The sequence below is a fragment of the Myotis myotis genome, unplaced genomic scaffold, assembly GCF_014108235.1.
Source record: "Myotis myotis isolate mMyoMyo1 unplaced genomic scaffold, mMyoMyo1.p scaffold_m19_p_2, whole genome shotgun sequence".
NCBI classification, from domain to species: Eukaryota; Metazoa; Chordata; class Mammalia; order Chiroptera; family Vespertilionidae; genus Myotis; species Myotis myotis.
In genome coordinates this window covers 95131096-95154374 of record NW_023416324.1, presented here as the reverse complement: position 1 = coordinate 95154374, position 23279 = coordinate 95131096, and the positions used below count along the sequence as shown (strand labels likewise).

The 23279-nt window shown below is 40.6% G+C and overlaps 1 protein-coding gene across 2 annotated transcripts in view; it reads right to left on the bottom strand.

The window, feature by feature from the left end:
• Positions 1–23279, bottom strand: part of GMDS (GDP-mannose 4,6-dehydratase) — a 694374-nt gene that overhangs the window by 96526 nt on the left and 574569 nt on the right. For both annotated transcript variants that reach the window (XM_036350688.1, XM_036350689.1), the window contains exon 8: positions 18559–18677. In XM_036350688.1, the coding sequence (XP_036206581.1) occupies positions 18559–18677 (119 nt within the window). The remainder of the gene's footprint in view (positions 1–18558; positions 18678–23279) is intronic.

The following is a 23279-nucleotide window of genomic DNA, read 5'->3' as shown; positions in this document are numbered from 1 at the left end:
TTAATTCAGCTATGCTGTTATTCCTTCCTTAAACACCTACAGTTGCCACAGTTAAGGATTCCGACAGTGGCCCCTCAGGTCTACACTGCACAATGCACAGGATGTGCTCATGAGCTTGAAGACCAGCTTTTCACTGGAATTTCATGCTAGGTTCCTGCTTTTTAAAGAAATAAAGCCACTGGCTTAATGTTGACTTCTGGATTTCAAAAATCTAATACCCAAACAGAAAATACTATATAATTTGAATTATCCTTATAAATGAACCATTTGGCAAAGAAGGGAAAGACATTACAAAGTAATGTTTGATTTTAATGCTTATCCCCAGAGCTAGTTTTCTTTATCAGATGAAGATGAATCCTATGATAACAGGATTCAGTGGGCCTGGATCAGAGTCACAGTGGGGAGTAAAGAAAAGAATAGAGCATTAAGTTAATTACTCAATGATGAATGTTCCATGTTGGCCACAGTTGTATTTTGGACACAGGTTGGGTATTAGAGACAGAAGCTGGCCTCACAGCTTCATTTCTGAGCAATCATCTGAATATCCTATTCTCAATTAACTCTTTGGCAGCACAGGGATACCATTTCATCATTGGAGAAGTAATGAGGTTACCAGTATGCTAAATTTCAATGCACTCAAGACAACCATGAGAACATCCCACAGCACAGAGAGTTATAGCACAATGTATGGAGCACTGTGACACTGGGCCACCTGCATTTCCCAGAACTTTTATATTAATTGACTAAAAAAAGGAATGTTTGATACCTTACTTGTTTGTTTTCATCTCTTACTGTTGATCAGACTGATCTGGCAGAATCAGAGCAAAGGTTTTGGAAAATTCACCTGGAAATGGTATGTGGATGCCTTAAACTTAGAGCATGTCAAGGAAAACACTGTGAAGTGAGAAAGCCTACAGTGATGAGGAACCTGCACATCTCTGATGGACAAAGACCACATTTTGGCTAATATCCATAGTGAGGAAGAATAATTGGTAAAGCCATAATTTTAAAAAAAAATACTTATCTAATTCCAAAGGTAATTGTTTAAGTGAAACTTTTTCTTTGGTTAGGCTTTTAGTAAATAAGATATTTGTATCATAAAAGCATGCTTTAATTTTATTTACATTTTATACTTACAAAGAGAAACAAGTTCAACATCTATCTTTCTGAAAGTATTTCCAAATAAGCCCAAAGGGTTTATAAAAATACTGTTCATAATTTTGCTTTTTTCCCCCCATTGTAGCTAGGCACGTAGTCTATCATGCTGACTTAATGTGCACTCATATATCTAACGCCAGCCTTTATGTTGGTAAATCTGCTTCGATGCCACACACTTGAGAGCTGATGACTCAGATCTGTCTAGAATTAAATTTTTTGGAAACCACACACGAACACACATACATATTTAAGTTGCTAAAGCCTTAGGAAAACTTGGAGAACATTCCATGACTGGGGAAGGAGTGTAAGAGAGGGACAGGAAAGGGATGAGGCTAAGCCATGGTATCTAGACTAGGGGTGGGCATACTGTTTCTGTAAAGAGCCAAAAAGTCAATATTTGAGGCTTTATAGCTCACATACATATAGCCTCTGTTGAGCTTTCTTCCTTTCTCTCCTTCTTCTGCTTTCTATTCTTCTTCCTCCTTTTCTTTCTCTTCTTACTTCGCATCATATATATATATATATACATATTTTAACTACCCTAGAACTATAAAAATCTCCATAGAGGACAGCAAAAATCAGGCCTCAAGTGGGGTTTGGCCTGGAGGCCACAGGCTTAGGGGGTGAGTTAATGGTATAGCCTCCCCCTCAACTAAATCTCCTCTCACACCAACAGCTTGCATCGTTGGACCAGCATTAATTTTCCTCTCTACTGCTGATTCTCTTTTATTGCTCCACAGTCATATGCTAACATGTGAAATTTGTAACAGCAACTGAAATGGAAAAGACTGAAGGAAGGAATCTGCAAGTTAGACCTGAGTTTGAGGCTTCCTGGGCACCTGTGGATATGAGCTCCCAGCACGCAGGCTTTCTATGTCTGAATGCTGCCTGCTGGGTTGCCACTTTGCAAAGGGTATGTACAGTCCAACCATCTCTAAGGGAATGTCACTGCCTCAATGATTAATACAGCTGCACCGAATAATCAGCTGCAACCAGAAAATGGCTCAAAGCAGAACTGAGTTGGCAAAAACCACTTTCTAATTTCCACTAGATCTACATGAGGGCAGTAAGCAAAAGTTTCGGCTAAAGGCCAAAAACCATTCAGTTACAACAATATATGAAACACTTGTATTAACAAGTAGAAGGTAACAGCTAACTTGTCCTAACAAGTAATGTTATGATTCAAAGCAGAATTCCATGTTCATGAAATGATGATACGTTGACAGGGAGTAAAGGATATAACTAATTAATAGGGATTGCTAACCACTAATTTAGATCAACAGCTCACTGAGCAGGAATCTTGTATAATTCAATTTTTAAAATAAATTGTTGGCTTCTAATAAGCATTAAAAAGCACTGAAGAATAGAAGACTTAAGCACATTAAGGCAAGATTAGGTGCTATTAAGATTTCCAACTAGGAACCCCTTTAAGGAACACCAGTCACTGGGTACACCCAGTTGAAAAGACACAGCTACCTGTAGCAACCTGAAAATCACAAAGCTTTCAGAAATTATTTTTAAAAACACTATTTCATTAGGACACAGATATAAAGATAGATTACCAGAGGCTAAAATTTAGCAAATGACAACTTGTTCTGGAGAATTATTAGGTTCTGGATAAAGATGGTCATTTGTACATACTTTTGCTCCTTCCAAGATTCTTTTTTAAAAAAGGATAAACCCATAAGGGCTAAAAGAACAAGAGAGAAAAGAGGAACCAAATCCTGGAAAGTGGGCAGCAGATGAATGAGTTGTTTAAGAACTTAGCAGGAGCCCCAGAAAACAGACTCCAAAGCCAGCAATGGCAAAGCCAAGAATTAACCCAATTTACACCTGCAGAAGCCCCCAAATGTTTAGGAAGTGTGAGCTGATTATAGCTCTTTTGGAGACATAGTTTGATGCCCAGTCACCTCTGAGATACCACAGCACTTGGCAGCTGCCTCACCCTTTCTGGAGAAGAAGGCCCCAGAATTGAAGGTTGGGGTCACAGTGCTGAAATCAGGGAAGGATGAACTATGTAAGCTATATGTTGGGGTTGCCTGGTGGCCTAGGGAGATGGCTGGAAGGCTTGTCTCCTTGCAGGGAGGAGACTGGGAACTCTTCTCCGGTTGTCAGAGGTTCTCCACTAAATGTCCAAGTCTCCCTATAGTGACACAGTCAACAAGCTCCATGTTTTCAGGAATCCCCAATTCAGTTTTTAAACATGAGCAGAAAACCAAGATTACCAGACAGACATGTGAGCAAAACCACAGATATGAAAGACAGAAATCACAACAAAGAAATTGAAAAACAGCAACTTGAAGGAAATAGATCAATCAAGAAAGATAATTAAAAAAAACACACCATAAACTCACATGCACCACCATTAATATCTTCAGAAACATAAGGAAAGATATCAAAGAAACAAAAACAAGGTATTATATAACAACAACAAAAATTAAAAAGACTTTAGATATTAAACACAATTCAGAAATTAAAAGTTCAAGAGCTGATTTTAAGGATAAAGTTGAGGAAATGTCCCAGAAAGTAGAACAAAAACCTGTAAACATGAAAAAACCAGAAAGAAGATAAAAAATCAGAAGATGGCCTCAAGAGGTCAGTATAATGGGCTTTCCAGAGAGTACAGAAAAAACAGAGCAGAGCAAATAATTACCTAAAAATAAAGTTGATCAGAGCAAAAGAATGGGCATTTTCAGACAAAAAGGGAGCCCCCTCAAAATAATGGATGAGACTAGACTTGAACTTTATTAAGATTTTGCTTCAACAAACAAAGGAGTTTTTAAAAAGATGCCAGAAAATAGGGGCTACAACTCAGGAGAGTGGATAAGAGAACCCTCCAGACAAGCATGAAGGCAGGTCAGGCCAGAAGGTTCAGGAAGGCTCACTACAGAAAGACATGACTGATAGAATAACCCACAAGCTGGGGCAAAGTTTGGGGTAGTTAGTGATAAATATATAGAAGATAAGGCAAATGAAGTAAGATGACAATTATTAGCTGTTTGGTAAAAAAGTGACAACTGTGCAGGAAAAAAATGTAATTGTGGTTTTACTAGAATGAATAACATTGATCAGTCATGATAATGTAACACTAAGCTAACCTAAATTTAAATATAACAATAGAATAAAATAAATATAAAAATAGAATATTAAGAGAAAGGAGGGATTGGGCAAAAGAAGGAAAATAAAATAAAAACCCTTGTCTTGAATAAGAGGAGGCCAATAGATAATGTAAGAAACAAAATCAAGAGCCGCAATAAAAATGTTATTTAGAAACATGGAGCTCAATGCCAGTGTAACAGTGCAATGGGATTTCAGAGAGAATAGAAAAACAGAGCAGAGCAAATACTTAGCTTGAGGTAAATGAGGACAACTGACCAAGCAGAAGAGCATACATACATTTGCAGGTGGAGAGGGCCACAGAATTTCTCAAGTAGCAGAGGGCATGTGAAAATGGAGGGGGAGGGAGGGTGGAAGGTAGGCATTTGCTGGGTTTTCTGACAATTCCTGTAGAAGGACTGGAATTTAAATGATGTGCTAAATGAACTGGGAAAAACAAAACTAACAATGAAGGAGAAACTCATTACCAACAAGAACATTACAGAGCATTACAAACCACAGGCTGACTGACCAAGGTCCTCCCCAATTGCTCCCTCCACATTGCCTGCCAGGGCTCCGCCCACCAAGCCATAGTTCTGCTGCAGGGTTTCTGATCTGCCCACCTGCCCTGAAAACCCAGTGCTTCCTGCCCCCACATCTCCTCCTCCCACTCTGCCTTCTGGAAAACCACTGATACTCCTCCTGCCATACCCTCCATAGAGGAAGCCACCCTCCGGGCAGACTGAGGAGCTGACTGGGAAGAGCCAGGCCCACTGCAGACTGCAGGAGAATGGGGGAGAGGTGTGTGCCAAGGGAGGAAGGGTGTTCACTACCAGGTGCTGGGGAGAACTGAAACAGGTCCCTCAGGTTTGGGCCCCTGGGGATGTTAGAAAGAGTGGCTTTGATGGAGTCCTTGGGGCAGAGACAGACTGGTCTGAGGGGAAGAGGGAAGGAGCTGGGAGAGGAGACAGTGAGGAGAGGCAGCTCTTTGTTCATTTTGGCAGAGCAGGGAGATGAGATAAAGGGCAGGGTCTGGAGGTAATGAGTGTTTGTGGAGGGGTACATTTAAAAAAGATGTTTGGATTTGAAAGTATCAAAATGCTGATGGGAAGGAGCTGTGAAGAAGGGCTGATGGCAGAGAGAGGGATGACCCAGAGTTTCCTGAGAAGGCAGGAATTTCTGCTCCTAGGAAGAAGTGAGGGGTGGAACAGGAGAGAGGAGGACAGGATATAATTTTTAGGTTCAGGGAGCACTGTTTGAATCACAAAACCTACCCTTATTTCTAAAAGTCAGCATTGTGCAAAGGGGTGTGTGTGTATGGAACTTAGGTGTGTACAGGTCTTTTGGATCACCACTGAAATGGAAACTCCTTTGTCTCCATTCACGCCCAGTCTTGCTCCATTTCATTCATATTAATAATGATAACTGTTATTAAATTATGGGTTTCAGCTCTTACATTGCAATTAATAAATAATTAACTATGACAAAATATCTAAAATTTAAATCCATTATACACTGTTTATGTAGAAGACTGTTCATTTTACTTGTTACAGTAATAGGGGCTTTTCTTCTGTGCTTTCCATACAATGGACCCTTTGTAAATATCAGCTGACAAATCCCCAAACTCATAGAGTCAGGTGAGTAGTCCAATCTGTAGGTCCTATGTGGGGGAAAAGGAATTTAGGGGGCTGAACAATTTACAAAAGGTTTCATGGGGAAGGGTTCAGATGACACCCCTATCTCACAAGGTGGAAATGAGCAGAATGGGTGGGGAGGACACAGTCAATTTTATGGGGAGGCCTCCCAAACATCTTCTGTAAGAGTTTTCAGTTGGTCAATATTTCCCTTGCTTTCTTCTTTCTATCAGGATCATTGAGAAACTATTAGAGAGGTTCTCCTTTAAGTGGTCTCTACTTATGTTTTATCGTTAGGAAACAGGACTGGTATAAATAACTCAATGGTAGAAAAGAAAAAAGAAAAGAAGACCAGAGGTTGTTCTCCTCGGCAGAGAATGGCACTGGAAGGGATTTAAAATACACAGCGGCTTCTGCACGAGCCCCAGTGTTTCTGTGCTGTGTTTTTCAAGGACCCCTAACCGTGCTCTATCCACAAAACCTACCATTCTTTCTAAAAGACAGCACTGGTGCAAAGAGGTGTGTGTTTATGGAACTGCTGTATTTTGATTGGTTTTAACTCACCTAAGATGTCCCACTCCCAAGAATGTAAGTGGAGTTTCTCCTGCTTTACGGGAGTAAAATACATTGAGGTCTTACAAGGGGCTCTGGTGGGAAGGTGGCAATTCCAGGACTAGTGCTCCAGTTCTGTATGAGAGTTTCAGCCATAGTTCAGGGCCTTCTGTTGTCCATACCTCCCATATTTGGGCAACTTTATCTATGCATCCTGCTTCCTTCTCCCTCCCACAAATCTTCACTAAGTACCTACTAAGTGCTAGGCACTAAGCTAAGCCAGGAGCCAATGACACAGGCATGAGTAAGCAAGACATGGTCTTTGTCCCTAAGAGGCTTGGAGACTAGTGGCCACCATAATGGAGTGTATTAATGACAGCAGAAGGCAGACAGGGTGCTATTAGAAAACCAGGGAGGGCACTTAGCAGGACTTGGCTGAAGGTAGGGTGTGAGCCAGAGGAGGATGCCTAAGCTAAGACCTAAACAATGAGTGTGGGGAAGCAGAGGGTACAGTAGGTGTGGGTATCTCTTCATGCACACCAATGTGGTCAGGCTGGTCCAACCCAGCTTACTTGCTTGCTCACTGCCCACATACAGTTTAATAACTCCTGCCTCCATGCCTCTTCTCATGCCATTCCACCCACTTGGAATGCTTTCCTTCTTCTTAACTACCATTCATAACTCCCACTGTGGCTTGTTTAACTCTACCTTTCTATGGATACCACTCCAGTCTTGATCATGGTGCTATTGCCTCAGTACTGATATAAAAGAGTTGCACAATAACACAATCTATTTGTATATATTTGTAAAGAATGTGTTCTTGTCGTCACTCAGTTAGAGCCGACACTTCTCAAGGACAAGAGAATGCCCTTTGATTCTCTTAGATGAGTTTGGCTTTGAGAGAAAAATGAAGTGGGCAGAGAACATCAATTGTTCATGACACATAGTGAGGACTACCTCAGCCTCCAAGACACGGAAGACATCAGGGCTCAAATTAGATCCTGCACCTGCTAATAATTCAAAACCCGCTGCTTCAGGAAAGGGCCATATCACTGTAGGCTGTTATAGTTTTTTTTTTTTAATGTGTGAAAACCCCAAGTATCTTAGAAGTTATAAATATAAAATGATAGTAGGGCTTAAATTTCCAGAGAGGGGAGAACACAACACAAGGAAGAAAGAAAGGAGGGAGTGAGGAGGGGGAAAAGTCTTTCAATGGTAAGTTGAAGCTTATATGAAAACACCAAATCTTTTTATTACTAAATGTTATGTGTATACTTTCGAAGAGTATCTCCAGAAAGTTCCCATGGTACCTATATTCAGGAATAGGCTCTCTGCAGGCTGCTCACAGTGTGATTTCCTAGCACCAGTGACAGATCTACGTGGCAGATGACTGTCTGGGAGCTGTGTTTCCATCACTTGGCAGCTTAGATTTCACTCACTGGGTAGGGACATCAAGGAAACAGGTAGCAAGCTGGTAAGGTGCGAGGTAGAGCCATCAGGGGCTCCTAGGCAGCTGGCGGGAGAACAGATGCTGTGATCCTCTGTCGGGGAAGGGACGCTCGGTGCATCTGTGCACACCTTCAGGTGTGAAATCCCCAGAGGAGAGATGCAGGGCCACATGATTTCCTTCTCCTAACTTTCCCCCTAAAACCCCCAAGAAGTGCATCATGGGAAAATCTGTTCCTCAGAAATGCCTGACTGGAAGGATGCGCTTTTCCCATGTGCAATATAGCACAGCCTTGAGCCCAGCAAATAGGAATGCAGAATCCACAGCAAACCTGCACACACTGTTTCCTCTTCTCACAAGCCCTCTTCTGAGCCTTAAGGGCCAAGGCTCAGAAATCCTACCCATCACAAAAACATTTCCCTATCAGGGAAAGAATACGAAGAGCACAAATGTCATTATGTCAGCCAGGAGGACTTTAGAAACACTAAAGTGTTTCTTTTAAAATTTATAATAATTGTTACCCTTGTTGCTTTTACTGAAAATGTAGATACAGTACCACAAACTATGATCAGTATTTCCCTTGTCTAAAACCACAAACTTGTCTGAAAGGGCCATATCATTGTAGTTTTTTTAATGTGTGAAAACCCCAAGTATGTTAGAAGTTATAAATATAAAATGATAGTAGGGCTTAAATTTCCAGAGAGAGAGGGGAGGGCACAACACAAGGAAGAAAGAAAGGAGGGAGTGAGGAGGGGGAAAACTCTTTTAATGGTAAGTTGAAGCTTATATGAAAACACCAAATCTGAAAGGGCTTCAGCCTGTACTGTGAACTTTCCTAAAATTCTCAAAGGTCTATAGACCTTAAAAAGCAGTGACTGGCCTCTGTGTGCCATACATACTTTGCTAAGCAGCTGTAAGCCCCCGTAATCATGGTAGCTGACTCAGTTTGAAGCATAGCCCCATGCAGTAGATGGTGGTTCTTACATGGTTGCAGGCTACTCTTACAACTCCCTTTTCAAAATCTAATAAGATGAATGACAGAAAATTAGTCAAGACAAGTATTCGCCTGCTTGGTTTATGCTACTATCACTTTACTTGTAGAAGAAAAGTGCTTCCTTTTCACATGACTTAGTAATAAGTTAATGAGAAAGTGAAAAGCAAAACAAAACACTAATGGGAAAAAACAACAACAATGCACCCTCCTTTGAACAACCAAACACACACCGTGTAATGTTCTTAGAAGAAAACATCTGTGGTCATGAAGGCACCTTCTCAATACTAATGATCAATTGGGAATTTAATTGTCAAATATCACCTTAACTTTCACCAGGATTGCACGTGGGGCTGAGTATCTTCCACTAACCCAAACTCGAACGAATGTGCTATCTTCTGATAAATTCAAAGCAAAAATCACTTAAATGGTGTCAAAGACTTCAAGAACAAATACTTGCGCCAATTCTAAATTTATAGATGGTAACACATTTTATAAGCTTTTCCAGTGAAAATTACAACAGATATTTTCAAAACAGTAGCAGGAGTGAGAAGTGACAACAGATCTGAAAACAGCTAAAGTGAGCATGTTTAGATATTGACCAGTGTGTCTAATATGAAAGGCATGCAATACGAGGTTAGTGCAAGTCCACCAGTTCAGAGAAAGTATCTCTCACCTTCCTTGAAGCACACACAACACAGCAGGTAAAAATGATGGCAGGGAAGCAAGTTTTCTGTCTCACTTGATGGCTCCACTAGTCAAGTTCTCCTTCACTCTCTATATCCAACTGTTCACCAAGTCCTGTTCTGTCTTCCTTGGGTCAGTCTATCCTCTCCATCTCGACGCTTTTGTGTCAACTCAGGTCCTTAGCATCCCTCCTTAGTAGCTCCTGGGATAGTAAGCATGGTGGCTTTCCAGAGCTGTCACCACCACTTGAGAAGGAACCATGCTGGAGGAGTTCCTGCTCACCTAACATGGGGAAATTAGGTTGACATTGGACACTCATGGAAGGACGTTCTGACAAGCGGCCTTTTGGTCTCCCTCGGGGCTCAGTGAGTAGATATTATAGAGCACCCACTGCAAGCCAGCTACTGCCAGCACTGAGGACACACTGGTGAATTAGTGGACACCAGTCCTACCCCCTTCCCTTACCGCTAAAGGTTCTCCAGGATGTGATGGGCTCCAGGAACTAGGAGTAGTGCCACTGGGCAGGACGGGATATGCTTCCAGTGACAGACCAAAACAACACGTAGTGAAAATTATCCTTTACACACCCTTCTGATCTCATGTTTTCATCAGAACTTGGGCCTCAGATGTCCAAAAGCCGAGGCTAAGCATCTTGGGCTCTCTTTGCATTATGCTGGGGCTTCTCCTTCCCAGAAGCATGAAGGCCTAGGGTTAATTGGGCAACTTGTTTGCTTATAAGTGACTTCATTATTTGCATGTAAGCCATCACCTTGCAAAGCTTTTGAAGGATGAGAAGTACAATATCAAAGGCATTTAGTTTCAGAGAAATGCAGTGGTAGACCCTGGCTCTACCACTCACTGCTGAGCAATCTTGGAGGGTACTTCAGTATACCGCCTTTCTCCTCCGTGAACAGTATCCCCTGCCCTGAAATTAAACTGAATGGGTGTACAACACATGGCATACTCTTGGGCTACAGTGAACATATTGTTTTGTCTACCTAGTACCACTTTTTTTTGCCTTTATTCTAGAAATCACATTCCCATGTTGATGGAGGTTCCTGCTTCTTCCAAACATAGAATTCTCTCTCCCTGATGACAGAATAAGTCCTCAAAGCATGCCCCATGCCCTGGCTTCAGTGATTGGTCTAGAAGTGATCACAGGACTCAGTGGGGACAGCTAGGATCCTTCCTTGGAATTTCTCTTAAGCAGATAGCTATCAAAAAGGGTTCTAGTCCTCTTTGACTATGTTAGGTATATCCTCAGAAATACTACCAATGACATCCTCTGTCACAGGGACATGCTGAAGGAATGTAGATGGCATTCCAAGAGCAGTAGAGCCAAAAGGCAGAGAAGAATAACAGAGTTCCAGATCTCAGACCCAAGTGCCCCTGAGGCCACTGGGAGTCCAATTTCAGTCCCTTAAGAACAAAAGAATTCTGACAAGTAAAATGCTCCTAATATAAATACTTTAATTATGCTAAAGTCTTTGTTTTATTAGCATGAATACTTCACACACTAAGAAATAAGAATTTATGTATATCAACCATCACAATTTTTGGAGCTTAACAGTTTCTAATAACCTGGCTCACACTGTTTTCCCACCCTGGTGATTTCTTGAGACCCTGCCCACCCAACTCTTTCAGGGTCTGTTACACACAAACAGCTAGCTTCAGCCTGTACTGTGAACTCTCCTAAAATTCTCAAAGGTCTATAGCCCTTAAAAAGCAGTGACTGGCCTCTGTGTGCCATACATATTTTGTTAAGCAGCCGTAAGCCCCTGTAAGCATGGTAGCTGACTCAGTTTGAAGCATAGCCTCTAGCAGGCAGCTCCAAGCCAGCCCAACACTTTGTAGGTCCTACCAGGTGGTCCTGAGCCAGGCCCTGGCAGGAACTTTGACCTGCATTTCAGTGGATTCCAAGAGACCCCCAAACCAACAAACCCAATGGCCAGGTTCAAATCACACCAGAGAATCACCCAATTAATGGCACACACAACACAGCCAAAGAATGGACTTAGCAAACACCAGAGTCCTGCAAAAGTGAATCACACTCTATGGTGTCAGCCCCTATCTAACAGCTTGTCTGCTATAGTCACAGCAAATCCTCACAGCTGGTTAGTGAATCCCACCCACTAATGTGCCAACAGCAACCAAGGCTCAAATAAAACAAGAAGGCACAATAACCCACACAAGGGACACCCCTGGAGCATCTGGCTCAGGTGACTTTGGAGTCTGTGCCAATGGGCCCCACAGAACAGGACAAAACACCAGAAAAATAATGAAATAAAATGGAGGCAAGCAATCTACCAGATACAGAGTTGAAAACACTGGTTATAAGAACGCTCATTGAATTTAAGGGAAGAGGAGATGATGTCCTCGAGAACTTCAACAAAAAGATAGAAACCATAAAAAAGAACCAGTCAGAAATGAAGAATACATTAGAGGGAACCAAAAGATTAGTTAAAGAAGAGGATTGATTCAGTGATTTGGAAGACAAGGCAGCAAAAAGAAAACCAAATTAAAAAGTGAGGATAGTCTAAGGGACCTCTGGGGCAACATCAAGCATAACAACATTTACATCACAGGGGTACCAGAAGAAGAAGAAGAAAGAAAGAGTTTGAAAGCTTATTTGAAGAAATAGTAACTGAAAAGTTTCCTAACTTGATGAAGAAAGTAAATATACAATATCAGGAAGTACAGAGTCCCAAACAAGATGAACCTAAAGAGTCTCACATAAAACACATCAGAATTAAAATGCCAAAGGTTAAAGACAAAAAAGAATCTTAAAAGCAGTAAGAGAAAAACAGTTAGTTACCTATTTCCATATGACTGTAAGGTGGTTTCTCAACAAAAACTTTGCAGGTCAGAAAGGATTTACACAAAACATTCAAATTGGTAAAAATCAAGGACCTACAACCGAAACTACTCTATTCAGCAAGGCTGTCATTTAGAATTGATGGAGAGATAAAAGAGCTTTCACGATAAGAAAAAGCGAAGGGAATTCATCAATATCAAACCAGTATTACAAGAAATGTTAAAGATATCTTTAATAAGAAGAAAAGTAAAAATATAAATGATAAAATGGCAATTGCAACATACCTATCAATAATTACTTTAAATAAGTGAATTAAATGTTCCAATCAAAAGACATAGGTGGCTGAATGGATAAGGAAACAAGACCCATACATATGCTGCCTATAAGAGACTAACTTCAGATAGAAAGATACACACAGACTGAAAATAAAGGGATGAAAAAAGATATCTCATGCAAATGGAAAGGAGAGAAAGCTGGGGTAGCAATACTTATATCAGACAAAATAGACTTTAAAACAAAGGTTATACTAGGATTCAAAGGAGGACATTTCTTAATGATAAAGGCATCTATCCCAAAAGAAGATATAACCATTGTAAACATTTATACATCCAATATAAGGGTATGTAAATATATAAAGCAAATATTGGCAACAGTAAAGGGAGAGATCCACAGTAATACAGTAATAGTAAGGGACTTTAATACCCATTGACATCAATAGATAGATCATCCAGACAAAAAAAAAAAATCAATCCTATATAATAAAAGGTTAATAAGCAAATTGTCCCCTCAACTGGGATTTCGACTGGGGGTGGGCCGGCCAACCGCCAGCGGCCCTCCCCCGCACCTGCCTGGCCCAATTGGCCCTGATCGGGGCGGGCTGGCTGGACCCCACCTGTGCACGCATTTGTGCACTGGGACTCTAGTAAGTAAATAATAGCCTTAAATGACACTTTATACCAGATGGATTTAATCAATGTTTTTAGGACATTTTACCCCAAAGCAGCAGAACATACATTCTTTTCAAGCACACATTCAATATTTTTCAGGATACACCATGTGTAAGGCCACAAAACAACTCTCAACAAATTTAAGAAGATTGAAATAATTTCAAGCATTTTCTCCAAACACAATGGTATGATGCTAGAAATCAATTACAATAACAAAACTAAAAAACACCCAAATATAAAAAGATAAATAACACACTATTCAACAATGAATGGATTAACAATGAGTTCAAGGAAGAAATCAAATGATTCCTTGAGACAAGTGAAAATTAAAACACAAGGACCCCTAATCTATGGGACACAGCCAATGGAGTTCTAAGAGGAAAATAGCAGTACATGTGTATCAGAAGAAACAACAAATATCTCAAATAATCTAGTCTTACACTTAAAATTTTTTTAAAAAAGAAAAGCCAAGAATGAGTAGAAGGGTGAAAATACTACGGGTCAGAGCAGAAAGAAACAAAATAGACCTAAAAAAACAAACAAACAAACAAACAAAAAAACAATATAAAAGATGAATGAAACAAACAGCTGGTTCTTTGAAAAGATGAATGTAATTGATAAGCGTTTAACCAGACTCATCAAAAAATATATACAGAGAAAGGACACAAGTGAAAGAGCATAAGTGACAACTGACACCACAGAAATACAAAAATTATAAGGAAATACTATGAACAATTATATGCTAACAAATTGAACATGGAAGAAATAGATAAATTCCTATAAATATATAATCTTCTAAGACTGAATGAAGAAGAAAATATGAGATCAATAATTACTAATAAATTTCATTCAGTAATCAAAAATCTCCCAAGAAACAAAACTCCTAGTCTTCACAGGTGAATTTCACCAGACATTCAAAGAATAACTAATGCTTATCCTCAAACTATTAATTTATGATAAAAAAATCTCAGCAACGTGGGAATAGAGGGAATGTACCTCAACATAATAAAGGTAACATATGTCAAAGCCACACTAATTTCATACTCAATGGTAAAAAGTTAAGAGCATTTTTTTTTTTTTAATGATCAAGAACCAGTCAAGAGTGTTGACTTTTACCACTTGTATTCAACATAGTACTGGAAGACTTTGTCACAGCCATCAGAGAAGGAAATAAAGAAAGTTCATCCAAACTGGAAAAGAAGTATGTCAATTTTTTTGCAAATGACATAATACTACACAGAGACAACCCTAGTGACTCCACCAAAAACCTATTAGAACTGATAAATGAATTCAGTAAAGTAGTAGCATACATAATTAATATCCATAAATTGGTTGCATCTTATAAAAACAACTAGAGGCCCGATGCACGAAATTCGTGCACGGGGGTTGGGGGGTTCCCTCAGCCCATCCTGCACTCTCTCGCAATCCGGGACCCTTCGAGGGATGTCCGACTGCCAGTTTGGGCCTAAACCAGCAGTTGGACATCCCTCTCACAATCTGGGACTGCTGGCTCCTAACTGCTGGCCTGCCTGCCTTCCTGATCACCCCTAACCACTCTGCCTGCCTGCCTCATCGCCCCTAACTGCTCGCCTGCCTGCCTCATTGTCCCTAACTGCCTCGGCCTGCTTGCCTGATTGCCCCTAACTGCCTCGGCCTGCTTGCCTGATTGCCCCTAACCACTCTACATGCCTGCCTGATTGCTCCTAACCACTCTACATGCCTGTCTGATGGCCCCTTACCACTCGCCCCTAACCACCTCTGCCTCAGCCCCTACCGCCGCAGCTTCATCCAGAAGGATGTCTAGAATGACATCCAGAAGGCCGTTCAGCTGTCTGGTCTAATTAGATTATGCTTTTATTGTTATAGATAAGGAACTATCAGAAAGAAAAATTAAGAATACAATTCCATTTACAATTGCATAAAAAATACCTGGAAATTAGTTTAACTGATGAGGTAAATGACCTTTGTACTTGGAAAATTATAAGACACTGAAGAATAAATTGAAGGAGATACAAATAAATTGAAGAATATACTATGCTCATGGATTGGAAGAATAACACCATTAATATGTCCACAAAACTGAAAGCAATCTATAGATTTAAAATATCTATCAAAATACCAATGACACTTTCCTCAAAAGTAGAGATAGTATTCCTAAAATTAAGAGGGAACCACAAAAGACCCTGAATATCCACAGCAATCTTGAGAAAGAAGAATAAAGTTGGAGGCATCACACTACCTGATATCAAACTATACTACAGTAACAGTATGATACTAACATAAAAACAGGCACATAGATCAATGGAACAGAATAGACAGTACAAAAATAAACCCATACCTACACGATCAATTAATTTATGACAAAGGAGGCAAGAATATACTGGGTAAGGATAGTCTATTCAATAAATGGTACTGGGAAAATTAGACAGATACATGTAATAAAATAAGACTTTCTCACAACATATACAAGAATAAAATCACAATGGATTAAAGATTTAAATAGATGGCTCAAATCCATAAAACTCCTAGAAGAAAACAAAGTCAATAAACTATTTTAATGTTGCTCTTAGCAATATGTTTTTGGATAACTCTCCTCAGGCAAGGGAAACAATGAAATAACAAAACAAAACAAAAAAATCCAAATGGAATTACATCACATTAAAAACCTTTTGTATATGGAAGGAAACCATAAACAAAACAAAAAGATAACCTACTGAGTGGAAGAAGATATTTGCCAATGGTACATCTGATAAGGGTATAATATATATATAAGGAACTCATACAACATAACACCAAAAACCCCCACAATCTGATTTAAAAATGGGCAGAGGACCTGAATAGACACTTCTCCAAAGAGGGCCTACATCTGAAAAGATGCTCAACTTTACTAATCATCAAATAAATGTACACTAAAACCACCTCACACCTGTCAGAATGGCTATTATGAATAAATCATCAAACATCAAGTGTTGGTTAGGAAGTAGAGAAAAGGGAAGCTTCATGCACTGTTGGTGGGATTGTAAATTGGTGCAGCGGTATGGAAAACAGCATAGAGGTTCCTAAAAAATTAACAATAGAACTAACATATGACCCAGCAATTCCATTTCTGGGTATTTAAAGACATCTAAAACACTAATTTGAAAAGAGATATGTATCATTTACACTAGCCAAGATATGGAAACTTAAGTACCCATTGAGAGAGCACTGAATAAAGAAGTAGTACATATATACAATGGAATATGAGTCAGCCATAAAAAATATAACATTACCATTTGTGACAACATGGATGGAGGATCTAGAGGGTATTATGTTAAGTGAAATAAGTCAGACGGAGAAAGACAAATACCATATAAGTTCACTTATGTGAAACCTAAAAAACAAAATAAATGAATAAATAAAAAAACCAAACTCATAATTACAGAGAACAAAGTGATGGTTGCCAGATGGGAAGAGGTTGGAGATGGGTGGAAAAAGTGAAGGGGATTAAGAAGTACAAATTGTTAGTCATAAAAACAGTCATGGGGATGTAAAATACAATATAGGAAATTTAGTCAATAATATTGTAGTAACAATATATTGTGTCAGACATGCACTAAACTTATCAGGGGGATAACTTCATAAATTATATAAATGTCTAATCACTATGTTGTACACTTGACACTAATATAATATTGAATTTTAAGTATAATTAAAAAATAAGAACATTTATTAAAAAATGAAATAAAAATGTTTAAAATGGTAAATTTTAAGGGCTGGGAAAAAAAAGGAGACATATGTAATACTCTTTGTAATACTTTAAGCAATAAAAAAAAAGGTAAATTTTGTTATATATATTTTTTACCAGAGTAAAAAATTTTCCAAAAAAGAAACTTCCAATCTTCCATGTATACTGTTTCCCATAAAATTTTCAACTGTCCCAACAGAAATCTTCCTTCAAAATTTTCTAATGCAACAAGTGAATTTAGTGCATGAGTATAAACTAGACCAGCCGTGGGCAAACTACGGCCTTCGGGCTGGATCCGGCCCGTTTGAAATGAATAAAACTAAAAAAAAAAAGACCACACCCTTTTATGTAATGATGTTTACTTTGAATTTATATTAGTTCACACAAACACTCCATCCATGCTTTTGTTCTGGCCCTCCGGTCCAGTTTAAGAACCCATTGTGGCTCTCGAGTCAAAAAGTTTGCCCACCCCTGAACTAGACCATTTTCATATGCAGGTGTTGCAAAAGTAGGTTTATAGTTGTTCGTATGTAAAATGAAGCAATAACTAAGACATAATAATACAAGAATAAACTCTGTTTTGTGTATTCACAACTATAAACCTACTTTTGCCCAATCCTGTACAGTGTAGGATTCACTCAACTGGCAACACTCCAACCAGATCTGATGGTTAGTCGGTAGCAGTTTATCATGGTGAATTTCCTGATTTTAATATTTGTATTGCATTTATGTGAGAAAATATCTGTGTTCATGGGGAATACACACAAAAGTCCTGGGTGATGGGGCATCAGGCTAGCAACCTACTCTCAATGGTTCAGAGAAAAGAAGATTGTTTGTAAGGCATTGAAACTTTTCTGTAAGTTTTTAATGGGTTTAAAAACCTATATATATAAAAGCCTAAGGTACCATTATGACCAGTCAACCGCTTGACTGGTCAACCGGTCGCTATGACAATGCACTGACCACCAGGGGGCAGATGCTCAATGCAGGAGCTGCCCCCTGGTGGTCAGTGCACTCCCACAGCCAACCTCCTGCAAACGGCTAACCTCCTGCTGTCCTTCCCACCAGACAGTTCCAATCAGCCCTGATTGCCAGCCAGGCTGAGGGACCCCACCTATGCACGAATTCGTGCACCAGGGGACTAGTTTTAAAATATAAATTGAAGTATTAAAAAATATTGTGTAATATTATCATATTGACTGGTAAGAGTACAATTAGCTACAGTAATATCATAGTACATCATATATAAATCATAATAAAAAAATAAAGCTTTTCAAAAGTAAAAATATTTTAAAAATAAAAACGATAAAAGAAATTTTAAAAAGACTGTTCAGATAGTGGCAAACACTTCACATAAATAGATTTGTATGTGTGATAAATAACAAAGTCTCTGCTCCATGATGAAACTCCCTACATTGCTTTACAAGAGAGTAAAAAGGGAAAACGCAAGCATATATACAAACCTGCCAGAAAATGTTTGATGAAATCAACTCTCAGGTATACTTACACAATGGTTTTTCCAATGTGCAAAAATGATTTCTCTACAAATTCCCGGACACTATGGACTTCTCCAGTAGCTATGACAAAATCCTCTGGCTCGTCATTCTGCAGCATCAGCCACATAGCCTAGAGAGAGACAGGCAAATCCCAGTTAAAGTTGCAGTTAGCTACCACTTGGGAAATATAATGCTATCAAACACACACAATTGTGTATGGACATTGTTAAAAGGTGAACTGAAGCACATTAATATATTTTTTAAGATTTTCTTTGATCATACCTCAATTTGAATAGAGAAGTGGTTAGGAGTGCTTCACCAACAAGAGCTAGTGGCAAGGTTTTTATAGAGTAGACGCTGAAGTGAAGCAAAGCAATGCAAAGCAATCATTTGACTGGCTATAGCTCATGCAATTGCCTTATTTGGGAAAGGCAAGTTAGCTCTTTTTGATTGGTTGTTCTTAAGCTTAATTTTCATGGATTTCAGTGAAGTGACCCTGGCTTAGGCTAGCTCATGTGGCCTGCCAAGGCATTAGAGCCACCTTAGTCTAATAGTCTCCAGGTTTAAATATTTTAACCTACAACTAGAACATAATACAATATTCACACCACTAGAGTAGTGGTTCTCAAATCGTAATGTGCATCATGTGGGGAACATCCTATATAATAAAGAGCTAATATTCAAATGGTTGTCATGCCCTCATGCCATCACACCCTAATGGCTCAGACACTCAACACCGGGAAGAGAGGAATGGGGACCAGCCAGGCACAAATGAGCTCACGAGAGAGAAATGGGGACCAGCCAGGCTCAAATGAGCTTGCAAGAGAGGAATGGGGACCTGCCTGGCTGCGGCCTGGGAGAGTGACAAGCCGCAAGCCCCGCGGTCCTGGGTGCCAGTGGCTGCACCTGCGCCTGCAGCCCAGGAGAGAGAGAAGCTGCACACCCTGCAGTCCCAGGTGCCAGCGGCTGGGGCTGTGGCCCAGGAGAGGGACAAGCCACCTGCCTCGTGGTCCTGGGTGCCTGCGGCTGCGGCCCAGGCTAAGCTGCCTGCCCACAGTCCTATGCGGCTGTGGCTAGCCCAGGCAAAGCCGGCCCTGGTTCTGTGTGCCTGTGGCCAGCTGGAGGAGGGAATCCTGGGTCCCAGGTATGGGGTGAAGCAGAGGCGGTTAGGGGCGATCAGGCCAGCAGGGGAGCAGTTAGGGGCAATCAGGCCAGTAAGGGAGCAGTTAGGGGCAATCAGGCAGGCAGGCAGAGGTGGTTAGGGGCAATTAGGTAGACAAAGGTGGTTAGGGGTGATCAGGCAGGCAGGCGAGTGATTAGGAGCCAGTGGTCCTGTATTGTGAGAGGCAGTGGGACATCCTCCAAGAGGTTCAGGATTAGAGAGGTTGCAGGCTGGGCTGAAGGACCTCACCCCCCCCCCCGCCCCCATGCATGAATTTCATGCATCAGTCCTCTAGTTTCAATATAAGATGCCTGGGCCACAGTTGCTGAGGTGGTCTTAGTAGAGAACATGCTTTAGGCATTTTTATCTTTAACATCCAAGATGATTCTCATGCAGCAGGTCCTTGGACAACAATTTAGAGGAACAAGATATTGAAGAGTATTTGTGGCACATAACCTTTCTTATGAAGAATTTAAAAAGCATTATCTAATTTACCTTCATATCATGGATGAAAGGGAAAGAAAAATATTTTAAAGACAGATGTTTATCCCAAAAATAGAACAAAATTTCTTAACAATAAAGATATCAATGTGGTGATATCAAAAAGTAAAATAATCAGAATTATTAATGGACTTCAGGTCAAGATGGCAGCATAGCCAAATATGGTACTTGCTTCCTCCCACAACCACATCAAAATTACAACTAAACTAAAGAACAACCATCCTTCAGAAAAACACTTGAAATCTAGCTGAATGGAAGTAATACAACTAGGGATTTAAAGAAGAAGCCACATCAGAACTGGTAGGAGGGCCAGATATGCAGAATGTGCTGGTCCCACACCCACGTATGGTAAATAAAAATTGAGAGGGGTAACTAGGCTGTGGAGGTACCTCCTGGGATGTGAAGGGTATCAGCCCCACACTAGGACCCCTAGCCAAAGGTTCCAGTATCAGGAAGAGAAATCCCTACAACTGGCTGTAAAAATCAGCGGATAGCACTTCAGCCCACAGATTGAAGGGAGTTCAATTCTGGTCAAGGGCACATACCACAGTTGCAGGCTCAATCCCCAGCTCAAGTCAGGGTGCATGTGGGAGGGAACCAATTGATGTCTCTCTCACATTGATGTTTCTCTTTCTGTCTCTCTCCCTCCCTTTCACTCTCTCTAAAAATCAATGGAAAAATATCCTTGGGTGAGGATTAACAACAAAACATAACAACAAACATAAAAAAAAAAAAAACAGTGGAGATAATGGCTGAGTGAGACAGAGGGCTGTTGGAGTCCTAGGCAGATCGTCTTAAAGGGTCCACATGTGAACTTACTTTGACTCACTCCCTCTGAGCTCCAAAGCTGGGATAGCAGCTCAAAAGGCACCAGGGACATTTGGGAAGGGACTGAATTGTTTGGCATCAGGATGAGAGCTAGGGGACAGCTTTCTCCCAGACAGAAGTGCAGAGGCCATTGTTCCTTTGAATGAGCCCTCCCTGCACAGAGCAGGAAGGTGGGCACCATATCTGAGTCAGCATCAACCTGGCTATCACAGTTTGGCCTCCCTGAGAATTCCCTGAGACACCAGCCAACACAACTTCCAAGCCCACCCAAGATGTTTCCAGTAGGTTTTCCACAAGATGGCCTGTCTTGGCTCATGCTTTAGACTTTCCTAAAATTTCTCCTAAAAGCAGCATCTGGACTCAGGAAGCCCTGTACTTCTCGATAAGTGGCCCCAGGCCTGGCACTAGCAGTGGCTGGCTAGGATTCACAACTTGGCCTCTCCTGGGCACCTCCAAGCCCAGCACAAGTAGCAGCCATCTATAGATCACTTTGTAGCTCAAGGCTGGTGGCCCCAGGTATTATACAGGTGGTGGCTGACCTAGGCCTACAACTCCTGGGAGGCCCAAGAGCCAGCACACCCAGTATATAGCTTCAGACCATGTCAAAGCACCATCACCCAACTAACTTCATAGCGACACACTCAAGGGGTGGACTTTGTGGGCACCAGAACCCTGCTGAAGTAAGTCCTTCTCTGTGGGGTTGGCCCCTGAACAGCTGATCCTCCACAGTGGTTGGTGATCACAGCTAGTCCTTGTGGCTGATTGGCCTGGGGGTAAATCCCTCTCATTGATGTGCCACATGGTGGGGGGAGGCACCTGGAGTGCCCAGCTTGGGTGATTGGGGCTGTGCCACTGGACCCTACAGGACACCTACTATATTAGGCCACTCTACCAAGCACAGAAGATGTAACAGATGTACCTGATACATAAAAACAAACACAGGGAGGCTGCCAAAAAAAGGAGAAACAACTCCCAAATGAAAGAACATAACATACCTCCAGAAAAAGAACTAAACACAAGGAGATAAGCAATCTACTAGATGCAGAATTTAAAACACTGGTTATAAAGATGCTCAATGAATTTAAAAGAAGAGTAATTGAATGTAGAGAAAACCTCGACAGCATAAATTAGGACATGGATACCATAAAGAAGGATGTGGAAACCATTAAAAAAAATACAGTCAGGAATGAAGGATACACTAACTAATATGAAGACTAATATTATGGGGGAATCAACAATTGAGTAGATAAAGCTGAAAATCAAATCATCGATTTGGAACATAATGAAGCAAAAAACACCCAATCAGAACAACAAAAAGAAAAAAAAATCAATCCAAAACAATAAAGATAGTGTAAGGAGCCTCTGGGATAACTTCAAGGGTACCACCATTCACATAATGGAGGTGCTGAAGGGAGAAGAAAGAGAGCAAGAAATTGAAAATATATTTGAAAAAATAATGATGAAAAACTTCTCTAACTTGGTGAAGGAAATAGACATACAGATCCAGGAAGTGCAGAGAGTCCTAAACAAGATAAACACAAAGAGGCCCACACCAGGATACATCATAATTAAAATGCAAAAGGTTAAAGACAAAGAGGGAATCCTAAAAACAGCAAGAGGAAAAAAGCAGCTAATTACCTATACGGGAACTCCCATAGGACTGACTGTCAAGCTGATTTCTTAACAGAAACTTTGCAGGCCAGAAGGAATTAACAAGAAATATTCAAAGTGATGAAAAGCAAGGACCTACAACCAAGATTACTTTACTCAGCAAAACTACCATTTACAATTGCAGGACATATAAAGAACCTCCCAGACAAAAAAGCTAAAGGAGGTCATCACTCAGGAAAGTGCAGGAAACTCAGGGTTAGCCTGCCTCCACGCTTGACTCACCCACTTGATGGTGTTCACAGGACAGACCGTGGTGGCCCAGCCTGTGCACATGCAGCAGCTGCTGAAGCTCAAGCAGCAGCAGAAGGCCATCCAGCCACAAGCTGGCAGGTGGACATCCCCCAAGGGGTCTCAGATTGTGAGAGGGCTCAGGCCGGGCTGAGGGACCCCCCCCTCCAGTGGATGAATTTCATGCACTGGTCCTCTAGTATAGTCAATAATATTATAATAATGACATATAGTGTCAGATGAGTACTAGATTTATAATGATGATCATTTAGTAAGTTATATAATGTCTAGTCACTGAGGTTTAAACCTGAAACTAATATAATATTGTATGTCAACTGTAAT